Source organism: Corvus hawaiiensis, chromosome 3 (assembly GCF_020740725.1).
Source record: "Corvus hawaiiensis isolate bCorHaw1 chromosome 3, bCorHaw1.pri.cur, whole genome shotgun sequence".
In the NCBI taxonomy this organism is placed as follows: Eukaryota; Metazoa; Chordata; class Aves; order Passeriformes; family Corvidae; genus Corvus; species Corvus hawaiiensis.
In genome coordinates, this window is record NC_063215.1 from 87,637,486 (window position 1) to 87,659,949 (window position 22,464).

General features: G+C 37.8%; 1 protein-coding gene across 5 annotated transcripts in view; it reads right to left on the reverse strand.

The window, feature by feature from the left end:
- Positions 1-22,464, reverse strand: part of KIF6 (kinesin family member 6) — a 157,734-nt gene that overhangs the window by 19,029 nt on the left and 116,241 nt on the right. For all 5 annotated transcript variants that reach the window (XM_048298808.1, XM_048298807.1, XM_048298806.1 and 2 more), the window contains one exon: positions 11,240-11,290. In XM_048298808.1, the coding sequence (XP_048154765.1) occupies positions 11,240-11,290 (51 nt within the window). The remainder of the gene's footprint in view (positions 1-11,239; positions 11,291-22,464) is intronic.

Genomic DNA, 22,464 nt, shown 5'->3' on the forward strand with positions numbered 1-22,464 from the left:
CACTGAATAAATAGACTGTAAAACAGAAAAAGCATAAAAATTTACTCACAAATTTAATTTAGGTACCTAAGAAAAAAATACTTCCTTGTGGCTACAGGTTTTTTTCCTCTAAAGAGTTTCTTTTTATTGTATATATCTTCCTTCCCATGTAGAAACAGAAAATGTATATTAACCACAGATATACAAAGTACGTGTAAATCATGAAGGACTGAAAAATCATGACATCAGCTTTTGCCCACTTACATGAAAAAATTTGCAGTACATTAAAAGATGTAGTAGAGATGCTACTGCTAAAATATTAACTATCAGATATCACTTCTGCAACTGCACAGAACTCAAAGTGGTATCTGCTTTGTTCAGTCAGGGTTGACTTTTAATTCATTGATTGACGGTTTGTCATATGAAGCTCAGCTGTACAGTTTAGCTCTATACTTTTAGTGCATCAGCTGAGATGATTTCATTCTGTTGGAGTGTAATACCCTATGCACTTTTCGTGCCCCAGTGACTTCTCCTGGGCAACAAATGCATTTGCTGCAATTTAATCCTGGATAATGCAGCCCCAGGCTTCAGGGGTGTGGGGAGGTATGACATGCATGTTTAGGAAAACATTGGCTCTGTGTATACTAGGAGTTTCTGTTGGCATATCTCCATCCAGTTCTGTACAACAGAAGTATTTTGGCAGCAGTCAGCAATCCACTGATAATGAGTATTAGTTTCTTTACATTAACATAACTGCGCATACAGCTGAGTGGCAAAAGTTATGAATCCTAAACTGTGAAGACTTTTTTAAGAGTACTGAGTCACAAGATGGAAAGAAGAGACTGACAGTGCTACACTGGGTAGGGAAATATCCAGCAAATTCTATGCTTACTTTCAGGTTAACTGTTTTTGCTTCATCTTCATATACAACCCATTTGGTGAAGGGAGGCACAGGATACAATTGATACCAGCTGCCTGCTTAGAGACGAAGGTGACCTCTGCATGAGTTGACAGTTCACATGACAAAAGTTTGTAATTTTTGGTGCTTTTTTGCCCATAAAGAAGATTGTAAGAAGCATTTCAAGATATAATTATTTTATTCTAATGAAAGGGCCAGTTTTGGAGTACAGGAAGTAGTAAATTTTACAACAGTCTACATGAACAAATCACACAGTACCAGAGAGAAATTGTAGCACCTGCTAACTGGATCACTATTTCAAAGCCGTGTGGAAAGCATGGATGAAATACACTATTTCTAGCATGAGATACCAAGTGTTATCACTGTAGTTTACTGCAAGCTGGCAACAACCTGAAATACTCTGGCAGATTCTTGTCTACCATCAGAAAATTCTGCAAGAAACTCTCTGTGACCCTGAACTTTATACTCTCTGGGGTGCTTATATATTTCTCAACCTGAGTGTATCCTGGAAGTCAAACTCCTAGGGATTTATTGTCTTGTGCCTCAAATAACATTGTGCCCTGCCCTCCAGCTGTACTTTTGCAGTCAAATATTTTCATTTTTTTCACTGGATAGTCTTGTGTTTATCTGGTTAAGTTTATAGTCTCTTGAAGTAACCAAAGTTAGAACTGACTTCAGTATCCCATTCACATATTGACTGCTTTATTTATCAGCTTTGCAGCTTTTGGCAAACTTGAGCTTTAGTGCTTTCAAACTGGAACATATTTGTAACTTTTTTTTTTTTTTTAAAAGAACTACCCATCTATCATTATTCAAGATAATCTTACAAGTAATTCTCCTCTTTTTCTTTCTTATGCTTCCCCTGGGCCATGTCAGTGTATGTTTGTCACTGGGTACCATATATGTACCTTATACAAAAGCAAACATGAGCAGGCACAATGTAACTCAGGGGAAGATGGAAATATCCTAATGTCTGGATGAGTTTATATTGTGGGTTTTAGAGCAATTTACTTAACCCTAATTTAAGAGATTTTTTAAAAATTTCAGCCAGTTTGTCATAGAATACATTGAAACAAACTGTCTTATTTTCATCATTTTACAAGTTAATGTAATGGATGCACAGGGGATTAAGGACATGTGTATTTTGTTGATTTTGATTTTTATTTTAATCCCTGAATTTAGTAAAAGAGTCCATTGCTATGTTGCCTTTTTTGTTGTTGTTTTTGTTTTGTTTAGTTTTTTGTAACATTGCATTGCTTATTGTTTTACTGGCTCAATACTGGCTCAAACTAACTAACTTCCAATGTACACCTGGAAAGTAGAGCTATTTTTCCCATCTCAGTGAGCTGTTTTGCCTAAATACAGACTCACACTTCAATTCCCTCAAGTTTCTTCTTTGAAACTAGTCATCTATACTTTCCTTCCTGAAAATAGATGGCATACAAAACAGAAGGCGTTACCTCCATGTCAGCTGCACTTAAGCCATGCAAGCTTCTGAAACCATCATGGCTAAAAATTCTCTGTTGCTTTCCAAATATACAAGTAAAATATACTGGGGGGGGGGGGGGGGGGGGGGGAGGAACCAAACCAAAAACCAATGCTTCAAGTTTAATATGTTCCATACATGCCAGTTAATCTAGTGGAACAATAAAATAGCTGGGTCTTAGCCAGGAACCCCCTACTAACTCAGATTCTTGCCTACACTTAATAAATACTTTTTACCATTTGATTACATGAGATTACTGTTGCATCATCTATCTTGTTCATATTAGATAAAATCATACCTGATATGTTTGAATGATCTTTTCCTGCCTCCCAAGAAGGGGTGTGGTTTGTCATGCATAAGCTTTGAGGCTTTGTAAGCATTCATTTCTACAAAATCCAAGGGCTTTCATGGAAAAAAAAAAATCAAATCTCTTTTCTAAGCTTTTTCATGCTCTTCTTGAAAGAAAAGGATGGAAAATTCTTCTGAAGTCTGTTGCTTATGACAAACGTGAGACATTAGGAGTAAACCACCACCAATATCCAGATTGCAGTTCAATAACCACCACAACTTTTGTAAAGTAATGCCTGGTCAAGAGAAGGACTTGACTGAGAATAATATAGCACAACTTTCCTAAGAATAAGACATACCTAAGGGTGCTAAAGGTGCATGGATGTCACAGATTACTGTGCATGAGCAACACACACAGGCATGGGCAGTAAAGTCTGTGCTTGCAGATCACATTTAGGAATGTAACGCACACAGCAGCTGTGGGATCAATTCAATAGGCCTAGTGGTTTCTAAAAATAAGAGGTGTATTACCTGCATTCTGCATAGAGCTGTCTGTGGTTGTCAGTACCAACGTTCATGACAATGCACAGAAGCATTTATTCTGGACTGTACACTAAATTTATAGCAATGTCATTTGAAAGAATATTAAGGAAAAATACATGCTTATCCTTAACTGCTTCTGTTTCAGCTGTGTACGGTATAGATGGGCCATGAAACTGATGTGTAGCTTCAAGTTAGACAATAAACAAGGTTTTCACCTTGATTCAAGAAGTGAATACTAACCAAACAAATGTACATGGAAGTACCAGTCTGAAAAACTTTGATCTTTCTGCTACAGGGTATTAGTAAAAGTCCTTTCATCTGCAAGAGACAAGTAGAGGAGATGGAAAGCACAAAGGAAAGACACACCATTATTGGTGAAATCAATATATTATGAGCATGGGGTTGCACTATCAATTATTTAGGTTAACAAATAAGACAAAAGGTGCTGGGTTGAAGCTCCTCTATCACAGATCTGATGGGTTTTTTCTATGCAAATAGAAGAGAGATGTACTAAGAACGCACCTCAGTTAAGTGTACAGTAAAGACAAAAGTACTACAGAAAGTTTTGTTTCCATTCTCCCACATGGCTACTCCACTCATCCTCTAAAACAGTTTCTTAAATGCTTTTTTAAATGTTGGTATGATGTATGAGTTTTCCAGAAAATTTCTGAAACCACAACTGTAGGATTTCATGTCACCAGGAATGTCATTCTTTGAGAAGATTCATTTTGATGTTGTTCAGAGATCTGGCACATGTGTTAGATTAGGGCCATGTGCAACTCGAGCAGTTGTAAGGACCAGATTATGGTTTTGGGACCCCCTATCCCTGCTGGTCACACTCATATCCCACATGGGGTGCCATGCTTTCGCTGGTCCTCCCATGCACATACCTGCTGGCTGCAGCTGCAGAACAGCTGGGCTGTCTGTGCTGGGCCACCAGCTCAAGAAGGTACAAAAAATACAGAGCTATTTGGGGAGTTCTCATATTTCAGTTCTTTCCTGTGACCTGTGAAGGAAAGGACACTGGGCTTGATGTTCTGGTGGCTGTTGGCTGAATTACAGTGTACTGTATACTGAGAAGAGTCAATCCTGACATATCCAGAAACAATTACAACTTATTGACAAGATTCTTATCTGGAGAAGTTATATCAAACCTCTGCACATTTGTGGGATATTATTAGCTACTTGTTCCAAGTCATTATTTTTTTTGGTCTCAAATATGCAAACATTTTTCAGCAAAGAAGGAATGAATTAATTTCCTTTAGCTATTTCAGCAAAAAATAAAATGGCAGAAGTTTTTCACCAGACCTGCAGGTTGTTCTGAAATGCTGGATATCACACTCACCATGGTATTTCTCATTCTTGTTCTGTCCTTTACATAGTTAGCTATAGAGAAATTACTATTCTAGGCCTGACCTTGAAAAACTCACAGAAACACAGATGTGGAAGAGCTCCATTTGTTGTTTACAGTTCATTAGATTACCAAATTTTTGTTTATTACAGAGAGCTTTCATGGAGGAAAGCTTGATTGAAACAGAACTAGTCAAGCTGCCCAACACACTCACTGGACATGGCCAGTAAAAAGAAGCTACAGAGCCTTAAACTCCATATTATTCTTTGTTAAACTTTCTACCAACCTTTTAGAGCCAAAAGAGAGAGGTACTCAAAGATATACTGAAGCTGAGCAAACAAGCTTAGGCCTAGAATCTGTAGCCTGTGTGCATAGAACCAGATTTATTTTTTGTTTGACTCCACCTCAAGTCCTGTTTTAGAATCACAGAATCATTCCGGTTGGAAGGGATCTTGGGAGCCTGTGTGGTTCAAACTGCTCAAGGTTGGGTGAAAACTGAACCAGATTATGTCCAGACATAGCACGAAAACTCCATGAACAGACATCCTGCAAACTTCTTTGGTGACTTTTTCAATGTGTAACTACCCCCACAGAATGTTAGTATCTTAATTTAAGAATCAAACTAGAGAATTGAAAACTTCATCTCCACATTCTGTCTTGCTCACTTCTTAGACACTAGAAGGAGTTCCTAAATAATAATGCAACTCACACTGAACTTTTCAGTATTTCAGAAGAAATACTTACTGCAAGAAAGCTTACAGAGACTGCAAGCTGTTCCAACAACAGTGAAATGCCGAAGTCAGTGTCAATAGAACTGAGTACTGGGTAGCTGCGCTACAAGTTCATGACTCCTAATAAAAATATCACTTGATCCAAAAATGTCTTTGCTCTTTTCTGAGATCTGATATCTGAATTAGAGTAGGTCATATGGGAAGCTTAATAGGAATGCACAAGTAATCTCAGAATTTTCTCTGACAGTTCAGGAGGGCACATTTGCAAAGACTTCCAGTAAATATCAGTATTCCCTTTCTTGAAGACAAACTGAAAGGGGAGACTCATGCCTAACTCTAGATTTTAACACTGCACATAGTAAAACCTGCTAAAAGGAGTAGTAGAAAAAATACGGCAAAAAATAAAACTATAAAATGCCCTAGAAGGACTGAAGAGAAACCCGTGGAAAGAAAGGTCTGTTTGAGGCCTGAAGGGACAGGTGTAACAAGTGTCTTCTTATTAGAACATATTCCTACAGTTTTAAACTTAATTCCTATGTAATACTGGGAAAACCCCAAAACATATTACATAAGAAGAAACCTCAAGTACTGTGGCAAGGGAATCACTGCAGCTTGTCCAGCTGCTGCTTTGAATCCATGGCTTTTTTCCGATTGTGATCATCTTCACAGAACAACTTGGGAGACACAAAAATAAAAAAAAGCTCTTCAAGAGCTTGTAGTTTCAGCCATAATCTATGCTGACTTGAAGCACAAAATAGTATTCAAAACCAAGAGAGTAAGTTTTTTATGGTGTGTGACTTCACAGTTACCACAGGATGTAGTCTAATAACTTGCAATGTTCTACACAACTACATATATATGTTTTCAAAATTAATCGTCCTTAACTGTTTCAAAAATTTAAAAACTTATTTGGTAAATATTTCTAAAAGTACCTAATATGTTACAATAATTGTACAAAGCAAATTCAAAAGTATCTCTATTTTGGCAGAGTAAAACTCTTTTAAAAAGGCAAAGAGGTACTGGTTTTGAATTTTCATCCGGTTGTGCTATTGGTATCTTTGTCTTAGAAACAATGAAAAATCAACATCCTTTTTAGCAAGCACAATCTTAACAGCTTTCTGGCACTCAGAATTCCTATTTCCTTTGAAATAGACTAAAGAAATTAAACTCATCCCTAAGGAAAACGGCCTTGATGCCACTAGAGGTCACCCTAGGAATAAAATCAGTATGCTGCATGCACAAGAACTTTCACAAAAACACCACTGTTGCTTGACATTTCAAGCACAAATGCATAGAAGAACATAGCTCACAGAAACATTGTGAATATCAAAATTTTGAATTCCTAAGAGAAATCTTTCCCTTATTCTGAGGCTACTGCAAACTGACTACACTGCTGTTTAGCATATTTTAGCCCTTGGATGCCTGGTAGCACTGGGGACATGTTGCCTTATCTCTTGCGAGAAAAAACCCCAACCAAACAAAAAAAATGCAACCAACCAACCAAAAAAAACCCAAAACCAAAACTCCTTGAAATTATGGACTTCAGATTATTTCTCTGAAGTGCTTTATTTAGCCCATACATAAGATATCATTTTTCAGCACCAAGAATGATAGTCTTAAAACAGGCCATCTATTACTCTCCATGGACTATGCTGGATTTGTGTGGGAAAACACAAACTGCCAGTTTCCTCAGCTTCTGTCATTTTGTGATTGAAAACACGTGTGTCTCTTCATTTCATGGCATTAGTACAGATCAAGACTCTTCTGCTTCATATGAAAAAAGTTAAATGTCATCTCAGTTATGGTTTGTAAAGCGGTGAAAGAAACCAAGCCCATTTTATTTAAATATGGATTTATTTAAATAATAGATTAACTCTGATGCAAACCAGCAGTTTGGAAGTGCTATGTGCTTTCCATTCACACAGATCACAGCAGATGAGTTCAAGACAATTATAATTATTAGACTAATTAATGTTATATATGTCGGTAAGAGGATGCAATGGCTGCAGAGAGGACTACCATACACTTCCTGAACCCACCTTATATCCAGAGCAGGTACAAACCGTGGTGGACCAGCATTTCTAGTGGCATGAGCCACATTGGAAGGGTTCAAGGACAGGAACTGGATGGAACTTTGAGCAACCTCATATAGAGAAAGATGTCCCTCCCCATGGCCAGAGGATTGAACTGGATGATCATTAAACCTCCTTTCCAACCCTAATCATTCTGTGATTCTGGGATTTAACACTCTGGACAACTGGGAACAGCAGTTCTCCATTTTAACTCTTCTGATACGCAGAAATGTGTTGGACAACATATTTGCATCCTGTCAGGTATCAGATATGTGGTAGTGACAGCATCACAAGCATCAGAAGAACCATTGCTTGAAATCTTTTCCTAAAACTGGCTGGAATACTCCTGCAGGAGTACCCTGATGCATTCATTATACAGCACTGTCTGTCCCTGCTGTACTCTGTGTTGATCATGTTTTTTCACTTCTAGTCAAGGAAAGGTAAGCAAGCAGAATGAAACCTGCTCTAAAGAAACACAGAGCAGAGAAAAAAGAAGGGCATAGACTGATACTAATATTTTCAGAACAGGCTTTTAGCTTTGAAAATGTAGGAAAAGATGGTACAGGCAAAGCTGCAGAGGAAAAAAAAAAAGGAAAAATATCCCTATTTTTTATTGAAACAAATATGCGTTACAAATCCAAATATAAAAATAACATGCCAAAACCTTTGCTCTTAGGCATCTGCCACACTAAGCCAAATGCTGGTATGCATTTTCAGGGACTCAAACATATCTATTGTTTCTGACGCACCTCTTAATTTTATTTTTCACGAGGAATCAACTTTTTCAAGGGAATTTTGCTTAACAAAGAACTCGGAAACAGCTCTTTGAATAACATCAGAAATACAGCATCTTATTTCTAAAATTCAAGTTGTAAAACCTGAAAAAACAAGCGATTTTTGTTTGGTTTGGTTGGGATTTTTTTAATAAAATATTGATAAAACTGTTCCTTAATACTGAAATCTGTACAAAGGATGCAAATTCCTTACAAAGACCCACATTTGTCCTATTTTTTTCATTTCAAGTAGCTCTACAGGGACAATGGAGTTGGACAGCAATTTACTCCCAACAAACCTCCTCAGAAGCAGAAAGGTTTTGCCATCAGGCTCTACATTTTACAGAAATACTACTTTAAAGCATCATAAGACAATGCTTCACTAGAATCAAATAAAACACCAACTTTTCTTCCACAACACTGCAAACCCCAGGAAAAGGTTTTCTTTCCACTCTTTTCTCCCATCTTTTCCACCCAGTTTTTGACACAGTGTTTTTGCTGTCAATACTTAAGCAGTGTGCACATTATTTCATTTTAAATACTGCCTCAAAGTGCAGTTAGGCATGCAAAAGGAACTTTGAATCCTGCCCAAAAATGCAGTTAAATGTGCTACCCTGGAAGATCTCAATCCAGATAACTAAAATAATTTATTTACATAATAAGGTATTTTTTGCAGTTAATAAAGATGAAAGGCACACTGAGATGAATCCTTGCAAATTTACATAAAGTATTCAATGTTTCTGGTGGTGCGCTGACAAACTTTGAGCATCCCTTGTCTCTGATGATACCTCCCATCCATTTATGTCCTTTTTTAACTCCCAGCATATGGTGTTTTAAAAGAGATCGCTAAGAGCAATGGGCTAAGTAGTGGTGTTTTCCTTCAAAAAGAAATCCACATCTTAAGTACAGCCATAAGGGAAACAGATCTGCACTTTAAGATCTGACTAGAATAGTTTCTTGAAGGGTTTTAACCATAAAATGCTTTAAGTTAAGGGGAAAAAAAAGGCAGCTGGAAGATGTTAACTTGGTTTTTAGTTGAAACAATGGTGTGTTTTATTTCATGTTGGGATTTCAACAGACTCTTAATTAGACTTTTAACCATGCAGTTTTCATTTAAAAATATCTTGATGACATTCTGATCATCAGGAAGTTCCTGGGAGACTTGACACCTGTTACTCTTTGAAAGAACATTCATCCAGAAGGGCAGGCAGGCAAATAATACTCCCCAACTCATAGAATAAATATTAAGTCTAAATATCCAGAGTATTTAAAAAAATAATGTAAATACTGGAAAATACTTTGTGCGGTCCAGACTTAGTGAGAATACACAGAGAGCAATGCTCAAAACAAAAGGCAAAAACACATGGGTTGCCTGCTGTGAGGAGAAATACTAACAGAATATTCACACTATGAATGTATAGCTGGTAAAGTCACTACTATGGCATTTCCTAAGGACATGAAAAAATCTTACTTACCTATGTTATGAAAAACAGCTTAGTTATCGAAAACAGCATTTGAAACACAATTTTTCTATGTAGTAAAAAAGTCAGTGTACAAGACCAGATATTATCATTCAGATTGAAACACACATTCAGAATATATTAGTTCATTTTTCAAAAGATTGAATAAAGAATTCTCATAAACAGCACCTCTATGATTCATCTTGATGTAATTTGTAAGAGTGGCAAAAAAATTACTAAATACATGGTATTCAAACCTGAAGTGAATTAAAGAAAACACTCCATGTTATTCTGAGGACAGCACCTTTAGATTGAACTTCAGAGGAGGAGAGGAGAGGGCAGGGGAGGGGAGGAGTTGGACAAGACTCACAACAATCATCTAGTCTTCTTCAGGGCTGACCAAAAGTGAAAGCATATTAAACCAGGGTGTTCAAATGCTGTCCAAACAGTCAGGTATGGGGCATTGATCACCAGTCTAGGAAGCTTGCTCTTGGTAAAGCAACTTTTCCTAATGTCAAGTCTGAACCTTCCCTGATGCAGCTTTGAACCTTTCACATATGTCCTGTCACTGGATAACAGGAAGATGAGATCGGCAAGTCCTTCACTTGCCCTTCTCACACCGATAAAAATCAACTGAGTTTGATTCCTGGGCTTTACTGACATGGACAAAATTATTTTTAGTGCTCATTTTTAAATCAAAATAAAAAATGATAAAGGTATGAAACAATAAAATCATCAGCACAGCTTGAGATGCATGGGTAAATTAGAAAGAGAAACTGTTTTGTTATTCTGCAGTAACTTACTTGCCTGACTTTTAGAAGAAAAGATAGTCCCCAAATTTTCTCTCTCTCATTAAGAGACAACTGTTCTCTGTGTTATGTATACATAGAAATACACATATCAGCTGCAATCTGGTCTGAGTTAGCTCCATCTTTTATGTGAAGTAGGTCCATGAAGGCACATTTTGGGATTCTTTTATGGATCTAAATGAGGGGGGGATCTAAACTATGATTGCCCCAGCAGTTTTCCGTCAAATTTTGGCTGAAATTTACTGTCCCAATAGTGGAATTATGTTATGAACACTCCTAGGCCGTTTCAGTACAAAGTCAGTGGAGTCAGCTTAAAGCATCTTAAACCAAATTTGGATGACTTTACACTTATGTGAACAACTTGCACAGACACTTTTAGCTTTACAGTGTCAACAGAAACTGCAAGAAATAACTTCTCAACTTCAATAACTAGATGTGAGACAAATGAGCTGTATATGCCTTCAGTCCCCCTTGGAATGAGAAAAATTAAGAAGAATGTTAGATTGTGGCAACATGGCTACTAGCTCAGCCTCAGGACAAATCAATGTCTGTTAATGGGAATTCAGATTAGACTCATCAGAAACCACACCCCCAGATCTGTAAGAATTGTGTATTATTTTTCTCACCACATATAAAATCAGATGCCTTTTGAGTCAATTTTCAGGCAAAGTTCACACAGTCCATGTTCTTTGGGGCATGGACCATTTTAGAAATACAGTGGCAAAAAACTGTCATAGGAATTACAACCTGCCTCCCAAGCAGATTCAGCCCCGGGAGAGCTCGTTGCCCCTGTTGTATCCTATTGTATCTGAAATGTTATGCTCTTACCGAGAGCTGCTCTCTGAATCTGCCTCTGGATCATCTTCCCTTTCAGATGGTCTGTAAAAGACACAAAATGTAAATAATTAGAATTCAGAATGTCAAAAATCAATGAAGTCATTGCCTATTTCCCATCATTTGCAACTCCCTGTGCTGCGGGCCAATTTTAGGGGTTTTTTGTGATCCAAAGGACAAGTAGATTTCTGAGTTCTCTCCTCTCTACTGGCAGTAAACAAGTAGGCACAATGTGACTCTACACATAGTGAGATTTACATATACTCTACATATACTGAGATTTGTCTGGTAAGAAAAACTGAAAATGAAGCATTTACTGTCAAGCACTTTCACAGGATATTGATCTCCTGCTGCTAGACACAGAAGAAGTCCAAGTGGGACCAGAAGATACACAGAATTCCAAGTATTTGTTCGAAATACTTAAAGGTGCTTATGAGATAGTAGGTCACTAGTCCACTCCTTTGCCAGTGAAAAACTAATTTCCCACCGACCATTTTTTCCTGTCTGTCCTGCTTAGTTTTAAGTATCCCATGCACTATAGCTTCTGCAAGTTCTACTACTGTCCTGGTTCTGGCCAGGGTGAATTTTTTCAGTTGCTGGGAGAGGACATGGCAAGGACCATGAGGTTATTCTGTACCACCTCACATCATTGCTGGGGGCAGGGGAAAGGGACACTCTTCTGGTGAGAAGGGTCGAGTAAAGGTGGCAGAGGGAGCCATCCTGTATTGTCTAATATTGGGGAGGTTTTCCATGTGAATGGCTTCTTTTCCTCTACTCTCTGTCATTAGCATGGTTGCTATTATTGTTTGTTTTCTCATCTCACTGCTGTTTCCAGTAAATTGTTCTTATCTCGACCTGTGATCTTTGCCTTTCTTACCTCCAACAGTCCTCTCCATCCCACCATAGCTGGGAAGGGGAGGGGAGAATGGGGCAGTGAGAGAGGGCAGTGTGTGGTCTGGAGAATCTTGGTGGGGGCACTGAGTTGGGGAGTAACATTCCTAAATCACGGCAACTGGATTCACTGTGTAGATGCCATTGGTTTTCAATCAAAAATTAACCAATTCCATTATCTTGACATTCCTAGTTAGGCTCCCATGCCTCATATAATTCACTTTTATCCTTCTTTTATCAATTTCCTCCCTGATCTATGACAATGGGCCAGTTTCCCAATTATTCCAAACAATAGATTACCACATGGGAAGCCATTATTCATAGATATTAATGGAACCAATAAAGGAGAAACATAACTCTAAATATGCAATTTCAGAAGGCTATGTATTCTGAAGAGGGATGGGATTATGCCTCTCAAGTTTTCAAATTAAAACAATTTCTAAGCAGAGACTTGTTCATAATCTTTACTAAGCTGTAAGTCTGGATACCAGGGAAAGAAAAAAAATCCATGCTGGATTCACCTTTTTTTCCCCCAGACCTGTGATTATCTATATCATATTAGCATGCATTTTGAATTAAGAATATAATTTTGCTTACAAGTGAAGTCTTACAGAGTAAGCTAATCAAAAGCAAATTAAGTCATTAAAAGCTGGCAAATACTTAACTAGAGAATATAAAAAAACATTTAAATTCACAGGTCATGAGAATTAGATTGTTCTGTGAGCACAAAAGAACCATAACAAATTAAATTTCTTTGGAAATTATGAGAATACTTGTTAAGCATTTAGTAGCATTGTAGTAAATGTATTATTTGCAATACATTACAGTATAACAGTCAAGTTTTGTTGTTTTGAATGTTTATAGAAAACAAACAAAAGAAAACACCCTACTTACTCCTTGACTATAAAATAGGCATAGAGTTGTATTTTTCTGCAGAGGAAGTTTTATTAATTATTTTTAATTAAATCAATTAATTTTTCTGTAATTAAAATTATCTGTAAAATTAGGAAAAACCTTCAGCTACTGAGAAACAGGTTAAGTGAAATAACTAACTTCATCTAACCCTGCTAAAAAACCAAATAAATCCTCCATCTCAGCTGTACTAACACTCGACCAAAAAACCACATTCAGTTAAATAAGCTGATTCCTGTAACTATAGAAAAATCCCCCTTGATTACTAAATTTTACCAATAAAAGCCCAGTTGAATGATCAACATTCATGCTATTTGTGCTTGGAAAGCTCTATAAAGCAACTCAGTTGATTTCAATACTCAATGAAATGTGATTAAACATGCTACTTTTTCCTCAGATTGCTTTTTGCTATACTGACTATTTAGATTCTTGTATTCTATCTCACTGTGTCACACGGTGTGATGTTACTCACTCAATATTGAGCCATGAGACAGTAATGAAGCAATTTGTAGTAGTCTTGAAACTCATCTCAATGGATTACCATTAACAGAGATGCCTCAGAAACTATCTATACATTTATCTTTGTGTAAGGGCTCAGAAACTCTCTTTCGTAAGCACTGTGAGCTGCAAAAGGCAACTGCCACTCTCATTTGAAAAAAATGGTTCTAGAAATAACAACAGGCTGTTCATCAAGAGCCACCTGAAAATAAAGGTGACATACAGTTCTCAATCCTGTCAATACATAGTGTTATTTGTCCTTCTTTAACCTTGCTAGGAACAGATCATCAGCAATCTAAATATTTTGCATTTCAAGTCGCAATGAGGTCAACCGAAAAAAAGCAGGCCAAACAAGTCAATGAGAGTAAGATCAAACAGATAGACAACAGCTTGCAATCAATACAAATAGGTGGAAACACAAGAACACTGAGACTGGGTTTTAAATGATTATAGCCAAGAGGCTTGACTATCAATTAGGTAGAATTTACTCTGAGCGCAGCTGGGATAGAAACCACAGAGGCTGCAGAAGTTCTACTTGTACTGCAAGCTTTGTCAGACCATTGTCAGAAACTGTCCCAAATGTTCCTCTCTCCCTTTGTACACTTCTGCACCATCCATGACATGGACCATAATGTTGCAAGAAAACTTCTTCTATTGGCAGCTTTGTGAAAGAATGAGAAGTTTGAATCAGACAACATGTAATCAGAGAGGAACCAAAGAAAACTTCTCCATTGGCTAGAAAAATAAAACTTCATCCTTACCATTCTTCTAGAAAAAGAGTTTTCTTTTTCTTCTTTAAATAAAAATAGAAAGGTGACATTTATCCAATTCACATAGTCCAAACTACCTTTTCAGGGCAGCAAAAACTGAACTTCATTTCCCAGAAAACTTCCTGAGGAGAAACTGAAATTGTATTATGGGAAAAGTAGGCCAAACATGAATTCTGATTCAGGGGACATGGTGGTATCATGAGGCACCTGACTATAATTCCATACCAAGACTTAGCCAGCCAGATATGATTTAATCTTTCATTTTGTTTTAATCCAATTTGAAATTGGACAGTTTGTTTAGATTTCATTTGGGAAAAAATTGTTTTCACATAGAAGCTCTTATTTTTGACAAACCCTTAAGATTTTCTGTGTATGTTTTTGATTAAAATAATCTTGTTTTGTTTTCACTATAAATACTTGTGGGGGAGAATGAATGTTTCTGACCTGCTCTTCTTTTCTGCTTCTGAGAACACCATTGCCCCAATGCTAGGCCTGAAGTTCGTAAGTGACAGAAGTAGGGGATGATTCCAGTACTGTTGCCTGCACAGATCTTCCCATATAAACAAAAGGAAGATTTTAGTCTTAAGTACTGCCAGTTCTACAATCTTCATAAACACAAATATTTACCCAAAGAAATATGAGGAATCACATTCTCATAAAAAACCCCACCATGTCTTCTGAGTCCAACAGTATAAAGCTGTGGACAAGGTAGGTCTTAAATGTGGTTTGCAAAAATTGAATTTAAGATGTGGAGAACATCTCTCAGCATATGGCTAATTATGTTTTCTGAAGTTTCACCAAAAAAGAAACTAAAAATAAGTCTATAGCTGATACCAAATAATTTTTTCCAGCAGAGTCATTCTTCATTTGGAGATAACGGTCCCAATAAAATGTTGACTGCTGCAACTCCACATGTTTTGGCAAGAAAAGTAGTTTTGGGGAATTTAAGAATTCACTCAGCATGCAGCCAGCTGTCATTAGGCTGTGATAAATCTGTTGGTTTTGGCCTGCACTTCTGGACACATGTGCCATCCTGAGATATGGAAAAGAGATGAACTGGTAACACAGAATTCGGCTTTGTGACAGGAGACAAAAGCAAGGAGAGAGATGGAGAAGACAAAATAGAATAGAGAAATCTAATTAAGAGTGATGAAAAGCAGAGGAAAGTATCCCATATGGTGACTAAATATGACACAATACATAACTTGAATAACATGGCTGTCCTTCAACTTCTTGTCTTTGTGTTGTTCCAGACTGTTTCAAGGATCTGAAATTATCTTCCAACGTATTACAGACAATGAATGCTTTGACCTGAAGCATATGCTTCAGGACAATACAAAAGTGAATATGTTACAATTAAAAAACCACTAATTTAAAAAAGTGTTTTTGTTTTGTTTGGGTCCATGTTACAGGTTTTAAAACTTCTCTTATGTTCTATTAGATTCTCAATATAATACTATTATAAGGTTTCAAAGACTGCTAACTCAAGCACTGACAGGCTAAAGCCTTTGTCAATGATTTCTCATCTCTTGTTATTTTTTAGTATTTCTCTATTATTTTACATTTTCCAAGCCTGCATTTATCTTAATACATCCTTTCATCATGGAGATCCTGAAACCTTCACACCTCAAATAGGATGCTGTATGTTTTACTTTCTTCATTGTTAAACCATTTTTGGTGTTACATAAAATATCTAGCAGAACATCCTCTTATGCATCCAGGGCATCTGATTCCTGGAATTCACGCTCCAGGGCATTTTGGGTCCCTAATCATGCTATGTGGTATTAGATGTTTCTTTTTTTTTCTGTTTCTCACACTGCCACACCAGTCTATAGGCTGGGGGTGCACAAGAAGCTGTGATGGAACTCAGCTGGGACAGCTGACCCCAGTGGACCAAAGGGATATTCCACACCATGTGGCATCATGTTTAGTTAAAAAAGGCTAGGGAAAACAAGAATGAAGCAGAGCCATTTGGAATGATGGTATTTGTCTTCCCAAGTCACTATTAGGAGTGAAGGAACCCTGCTTTCCTCGAGATGGCTGAACACCTGGCTGTTGACAGGGAGTGAAGGAATTCCTTATTTTGCTTTGCTTGCACACACAGGTTTTGCTTTACCCATTAAATTATCTTTATAACGACCTATGAGTTTTCTTACGTTTACCTTTCTGATTCTTTCCCCAGTCCCACCAGAGGGGAGCAAGCAAGTGGCTGTGTGGTGCTTTTTTGCCAGCTGGGCTTAAACTACGACAGGAAATAAGTGGGGCTTTTGTTTGTAATGCAATGCGCCTATATTTGCAGTTGGACCCAGCTACCACCCAACTATGAAGACCAACTCAAGACTCTCGATCTATCCAATCTGATTCATGAAGTTGCATGCGCCCACTTGAATCAGATAAGAAGTCCTGCTGAATGAGCAGAAATTAAAGATGTATATTCAGCAAATAATCACTCAGAGACAAAGAGGGGAACAATCAGATAACTTCCATGAGCCTTGTACAGATATATTTTTAACTGAGCTTGAGGTTAGAGTTATAACAGCTTACAAAGTATTCCTGCAAGTAGGAGATATTGAACCCAAGTGTAGATATTCAAATGGAACAATTTCTCAAATTGAGAAGATCTAACAGATATAGAAAATCTTACCAGATGTGTTAGAATATTTTTTTAAAATCTGGTGATAAAATTATATAAGAACACAGTCTATATAAAAAAGTATCTGACAAGAAAAGTAATGGAATAAAAAAAATATTCTGTTCTACTGCAAAATCTTGCAGCACTAAGAGCAAATAAACCATTCAGCCTTTCTCTGACCCAGAGAAATATTTGGGACAAATTCTCAATTTTCTTTTCAAACTTTGTCCTTCTCCAATGGCAAAAACATGTCAGTTGGCTCTATTAGGACAATGTGCAGAGACAAAGTAGTCTGCATTAGTAAACTGGCTCAACACTACGTCTGATGGAAATGCTTTATTTTGGAATATATGGTTGGCCAAATCCCCATGTAATTTGATAGCTTCTCATTTTCAGAAAGCCCTTGGTGGCATCAGGGAGGAAAGCATACTACTGCAGCACTCACGGCCTCCCTGAATGCACATGTACTTTTCCAGGTAAGAAATACAGCCCTCATCAGCATTAAAAATACATGGATGACAATACCTCAGGTAACATACTGTAGAGCATAACCTGCTGCAGCAAATTTCTGCCTTCTGCAGCGGTTTAAGATTTTAGTGGCCCTCCATTCTCCTCTTCCCTCTCCCTTCCCTCCATCCCAAATTTGCTGTCAAAGGTCACTGCCCCACAGCATAGGATGTAGAAGGAAATGTGTGCCTATGTTCTGGCTGCTCTAGCAGAGTTTGTCACATCAGCACAAGCATACCAGCAAATTTAAGCTGAGACACTATCATCAACTCAACTACAATGTCTGAAATACAAGTCAACACCCTCTTTTGTCAGCTGGGAAGATTGGAGAAAGTAACTGCCAGCAAAGACATGGGCCAGACCATTTGGAGCTAATGGGATTTAATAGAACTCATCAGCTGGAGGCCTCAGGAAAGACAACAGGTTCAGAATTTGAAGCACAATCCTAACTTCCACAAATTCACAGTTGCAAACCACAGCCTAAGCTCAGCACATTACCAAACACACAGGGAAATACACAATTTTCCCAACATAATCTCCTTCCTTGGAGTTTAAATATCCCGGACACCCTACTATGATGAAGAATACATCATAGGTAGCACATTTTGAGATTGCTATTTACAATATCTGACTGGGGCATGTTTCCTTCCTTGCCATACTCAGTTGAGACAATAACAGCTTTTATTGACACATTTAATACCTTCAAGTATGATCAAATTTACAGACAGAAAGCTTATGAGATAGCAGTCTCTGCTGCTCCTTGCTACAGGATGATAATGTACTTGACTTCTCAGGAAGAATTTCTTCACTGAAAAGGTGTTCAGGTATTGGGATGGACTGTCCGGGGAGGTGGTGGAGTCACCATCCCTGGGGGCATTCAAGAAACAACTGAACATGGCACTTAGTCGATAGTCTAGTTGAAGAGATGGTGATTGGTTAAAGGCTGGACTCAATCATCTTGTGGTTCATTGGTTATTCCTTGAGCTACTCAATATACAGTCCTCTAAACTCTCTATCCATTTCTGTGCATTTATTTCTAACCTCCATATTAAGTCTCCTCCCTTTTTTCTTCATGTTCTTGTTAATTCTGGACAGATTACTTTTTTTTCCTCACAAGATGATGACTTACGCTTTCTGACTGAAGGACATTCCTGTAACTGTTTATTGTTTGGCCTGAATTTCCACAGCATCCTTTATTGCACAAATTTTTTTTTCTAATACCCTTTCATACATTCTGGCTGCTAAAGAACAAAAGAATGCTTTGATAGGGTTAAATAGCAAAACTGTAGAGAAACTGATTTTCCTGCTGACATCATTCTGGACCTCTATCTTCCTCTAAGTACAGACTCTCATAGGCTACATAGGCCTTAATTGCTGAGGTGTTCCCAAAGATCCCGTTCATCTAAATGAGGGAAATGCCAGCATGTACCACAACTGCCATTCACCCAAAGGCACAGGACTTCTTTCCACAGGAAGCAGAATGTGGGAAGTGGTTGGTGCACATAAATTCCTAAACATCCAGATACTCAACACTGGGACATCTAGGATAACCAACATAAAACGCTAAGGGCTCTGGACTGCAGCTCAGCATCTCCTTGAAACTGGAAATCAGAACCTGGATGCTTTCTGAATTTAAAAACAAATGCTTGGACCTTTATTCTCATGTCCAAAGGTTGGCTGTCACTCCTTATTCCTGACCAGACGTTTTTAGCCAAGCGTGGATATATAGCAACAAGCACACTCCAAGGGACTTCAGCAGAAGGACACATCATGTCTGGATTCTCCATGAGGAGGGGATAGGCAGCTCAGTCAATAAAGTAGTACTTCTGGATGTACTGTAGCAATGGCAGTTTGTTGCATTCAGGAATTAAATCAACAGTTTTTTGGGGGGAATTTATTTGGTTTTGTTTATCCTGGATAGCTCTCTTGAATTTAGGTACCTAAATTTCACTTAAGCTATACCTTAGATGCCAGAGTGCTATTTTAGGTATTGTCCAAAGTGAACAAATATTCTGTTTATCTGTCTTCATATGCTAGGAAAGAAACAGAAATGGTGCACATCTGGAAACTGTTGTCCTGTTGTTTATCACATCTATTTGTTCATGAATTAAATATTAAGCTGGTCCAAAAAGCATGACTGAAAAGCAACGCCATATGGATAAGGAGCCATAATCTGTGAGTTTAGAGCTCTGGATGCTCATATGACTAAATGCAGCTTACCTCTTGATTATTTCCTAGAAATTAATGTGAAGAGAAAGAATAAGGAAAATAGAGAAATAGCTTTGTATACAGCTCCTATCCTTTTCACATTTTCAAATATCCAAATTTAAGAAGGATAAAAAATAAATAAAGGGTTCTTAAAAGCACAAACAAGCAAAGTCAAAACCAAAGGATTTTACCCCCAACAAATTTTCTGATAATAATACACTGGTGTCAGTTAATATTTTAAGCAGAGAGTGACTATATCCAAGTTTCAGATGAACATGGTTATTTTCTGTTACAATACCACCTTCATGGCCTTGTAATTTCTAGGCAACAATTTAATGTCCAGTTTCATTTTGTGACATTTCTTCTGGCCAGAGCTGTTCAACATAAAATTAAATATAGAGTTCCAGCGCGCACTACATACTTCAGTTTCAGGAACTTTTAAAATTTTGCTCCTACCCAAGGAATTTTCCTGGCATTGAGCACATACTGCTGTGTAACTTCTGGTCAGATGAGACAGACTGGTGTTAAGAATCTGACAGATATGACACAAAATTAAAAATGAAATAAATTAAAAAATTTACTATGCTGAAGCTGATAAGATACGCTACCATGTTTTGAGGCCATGCATATAGACATTTCAGGGTGATGGAAACAAGTCAGAGTAAGAATGAGTGTATGACACATTTTTTGATGCACATTTACTTGTAATATATGTACCAGACCTTCGAGAAGTGACTCCTGAATGTCAGACACATACTAGCAACCCAGTAAAATCTGTATATTCACTGTTGTGGATAAGCCTAAGTCTGCTTCTTGAATTGCTCAGCAATTTAAAACACAACCTGATTATATATAATTGGTATAATGATAACATCAGCTCAGAACAGACGTCTTCCCTCAGCCTTAAATAAAGTGCATGACAAAATCTTCATATTACAGCTATTTGCTGTTGACTGCATTCCTTCTGCAACATTCACAACCAGCTGTAGTGACATCACTAGTCCTACATGATTTAGGAACTAATTTGATTAGAAAAATCCAACTATTGTCTTTTAGTATGGACAGGTCTGTATGCTTATGCTACAAGTCTGCATGAATGCTGTCCAGATGTGTAAATGAACCACGAGATACTATGAGAAACAAATTTCTATTTCTGTGCTCAGGAAGGAATATCACTCTTGGACAGTACTCTGAATAATGTGAGGTCTACTGCTCTGAAATTTGAAGGTTTGATTTTTCACTGTTAAAATCTCTGGCCATCCAATACTAAAGACATACATGACTTGGATGCAGGACTGGAGGGAACATTAAGTTTACTGATGAAACTAAATTGGGATGAGCTGTTGACTCCCTTGAGGGCAGAGAGGCCCTGCAGAGAGACCTTGACAAATGAGAGAGATGGGCAATCACCCACTGGATGAAGTTCAACAAGGGAAAGTGCCAGATTCTGCACCTGGGGTGCGGCAAACCTGGTTGTCTGTATAGAGTAGGGAATGAGAGGCTGGAGAGCAGTGCTGCAGAAAGAGACCTTGGGTCTTTGTCTATGGTAACTTGAACATGAGTCAGCAGTGCCCTGGCAACCAGGAGGGCCAATCATGACCTGGGAGCATCAGGCACAGCATCGGGAGAGGGTTAGGTTGGATATCAGGAAAAGGTTTTTCATCCAGAGGGTGGTTGGGCACTGGAACAGGCTGCCCAGGGAAGTGGTCACAGCATCAAACCTCACAGAGGTCAAGAAGCGTTTGGACAATGCTCTCAGGCACATGGTGTCACTCTTGGGGTTGTCCTGTGCAGGGCCAGGAGCTGGACTCGATAATCCTGATAGGTGCCTTCCAAGTCAGTATATTATGTCATTCTATGATCAAGAAAAACTTTTTGTATAAAGGATTGTCGGATTTAACACACATACCTCATAATACAGCATCAAATCTCACCTAGCATCTTTTCTTTAAAAGAGCAAATTTAATAGACTGACAGAAGAACATACTAGCCTAATAAAACAGCAAAATGCAATGTAGCAATCTAGCAATGACTACCCATTTTCAGTCAAAAGAGCTTACAGGCAGAAAATCTGTTACTGAGTATTTTTCCAAGTTTATAGTCATGGCTTGATTAAATCCAATGAGCCTGGTCAATTTGTTTTAGTTATTCTAGTGAAACCTTAAGTAAAAAATGTTTACTTGGTTTCTTCCTGAGCGTAACTTTTTCCCCTGAAAATAGTTCTGTTTGTAAAGAACAGAACATCATTTGTAATAATTAGAAAATGAAAATGTTTCCTACATATGTACATTCCAACTCAGAGCCAAAGAAAACATTAAGATCTTAGGCATGGAGTGACTGTTACACTAATAAGGTTCTTCTGTTTAAAGAATAGCACACCAGGGGAGCATAATAGAGCTGTTCAAATGAATTCATTCAGTTTGGTATTTTCTGAGTAAGTCATTTGACAAATCATGTTTTCTCATTTTGAGGACCCATTCAGCCTATGCACTGTCACCCCGGGGCATTGCCTATTGTTTGAAAGTAAAAACAAACATATGCAAGCAACTCTGAAACAATGGACAATATTTAGCATTGCCATTAACATATGCATTGCCCCCTGAAGCCAAAAAACTTCTACCTTCCGAAATAAGTTTGCTGAGTGCTGCTGCACAGAATACTTTATATTACCAAAGATAGTATCCTCTTCTTGTAAGGAGGAGCAGAAAAAAGAAAAAGGCTGCAAAAAAGGTACTAGAGCTGCCTGGTTCTCTTGCCAGTCTCATTTCTACCAGATCAGGTAAGACAAATCCTACATCAGC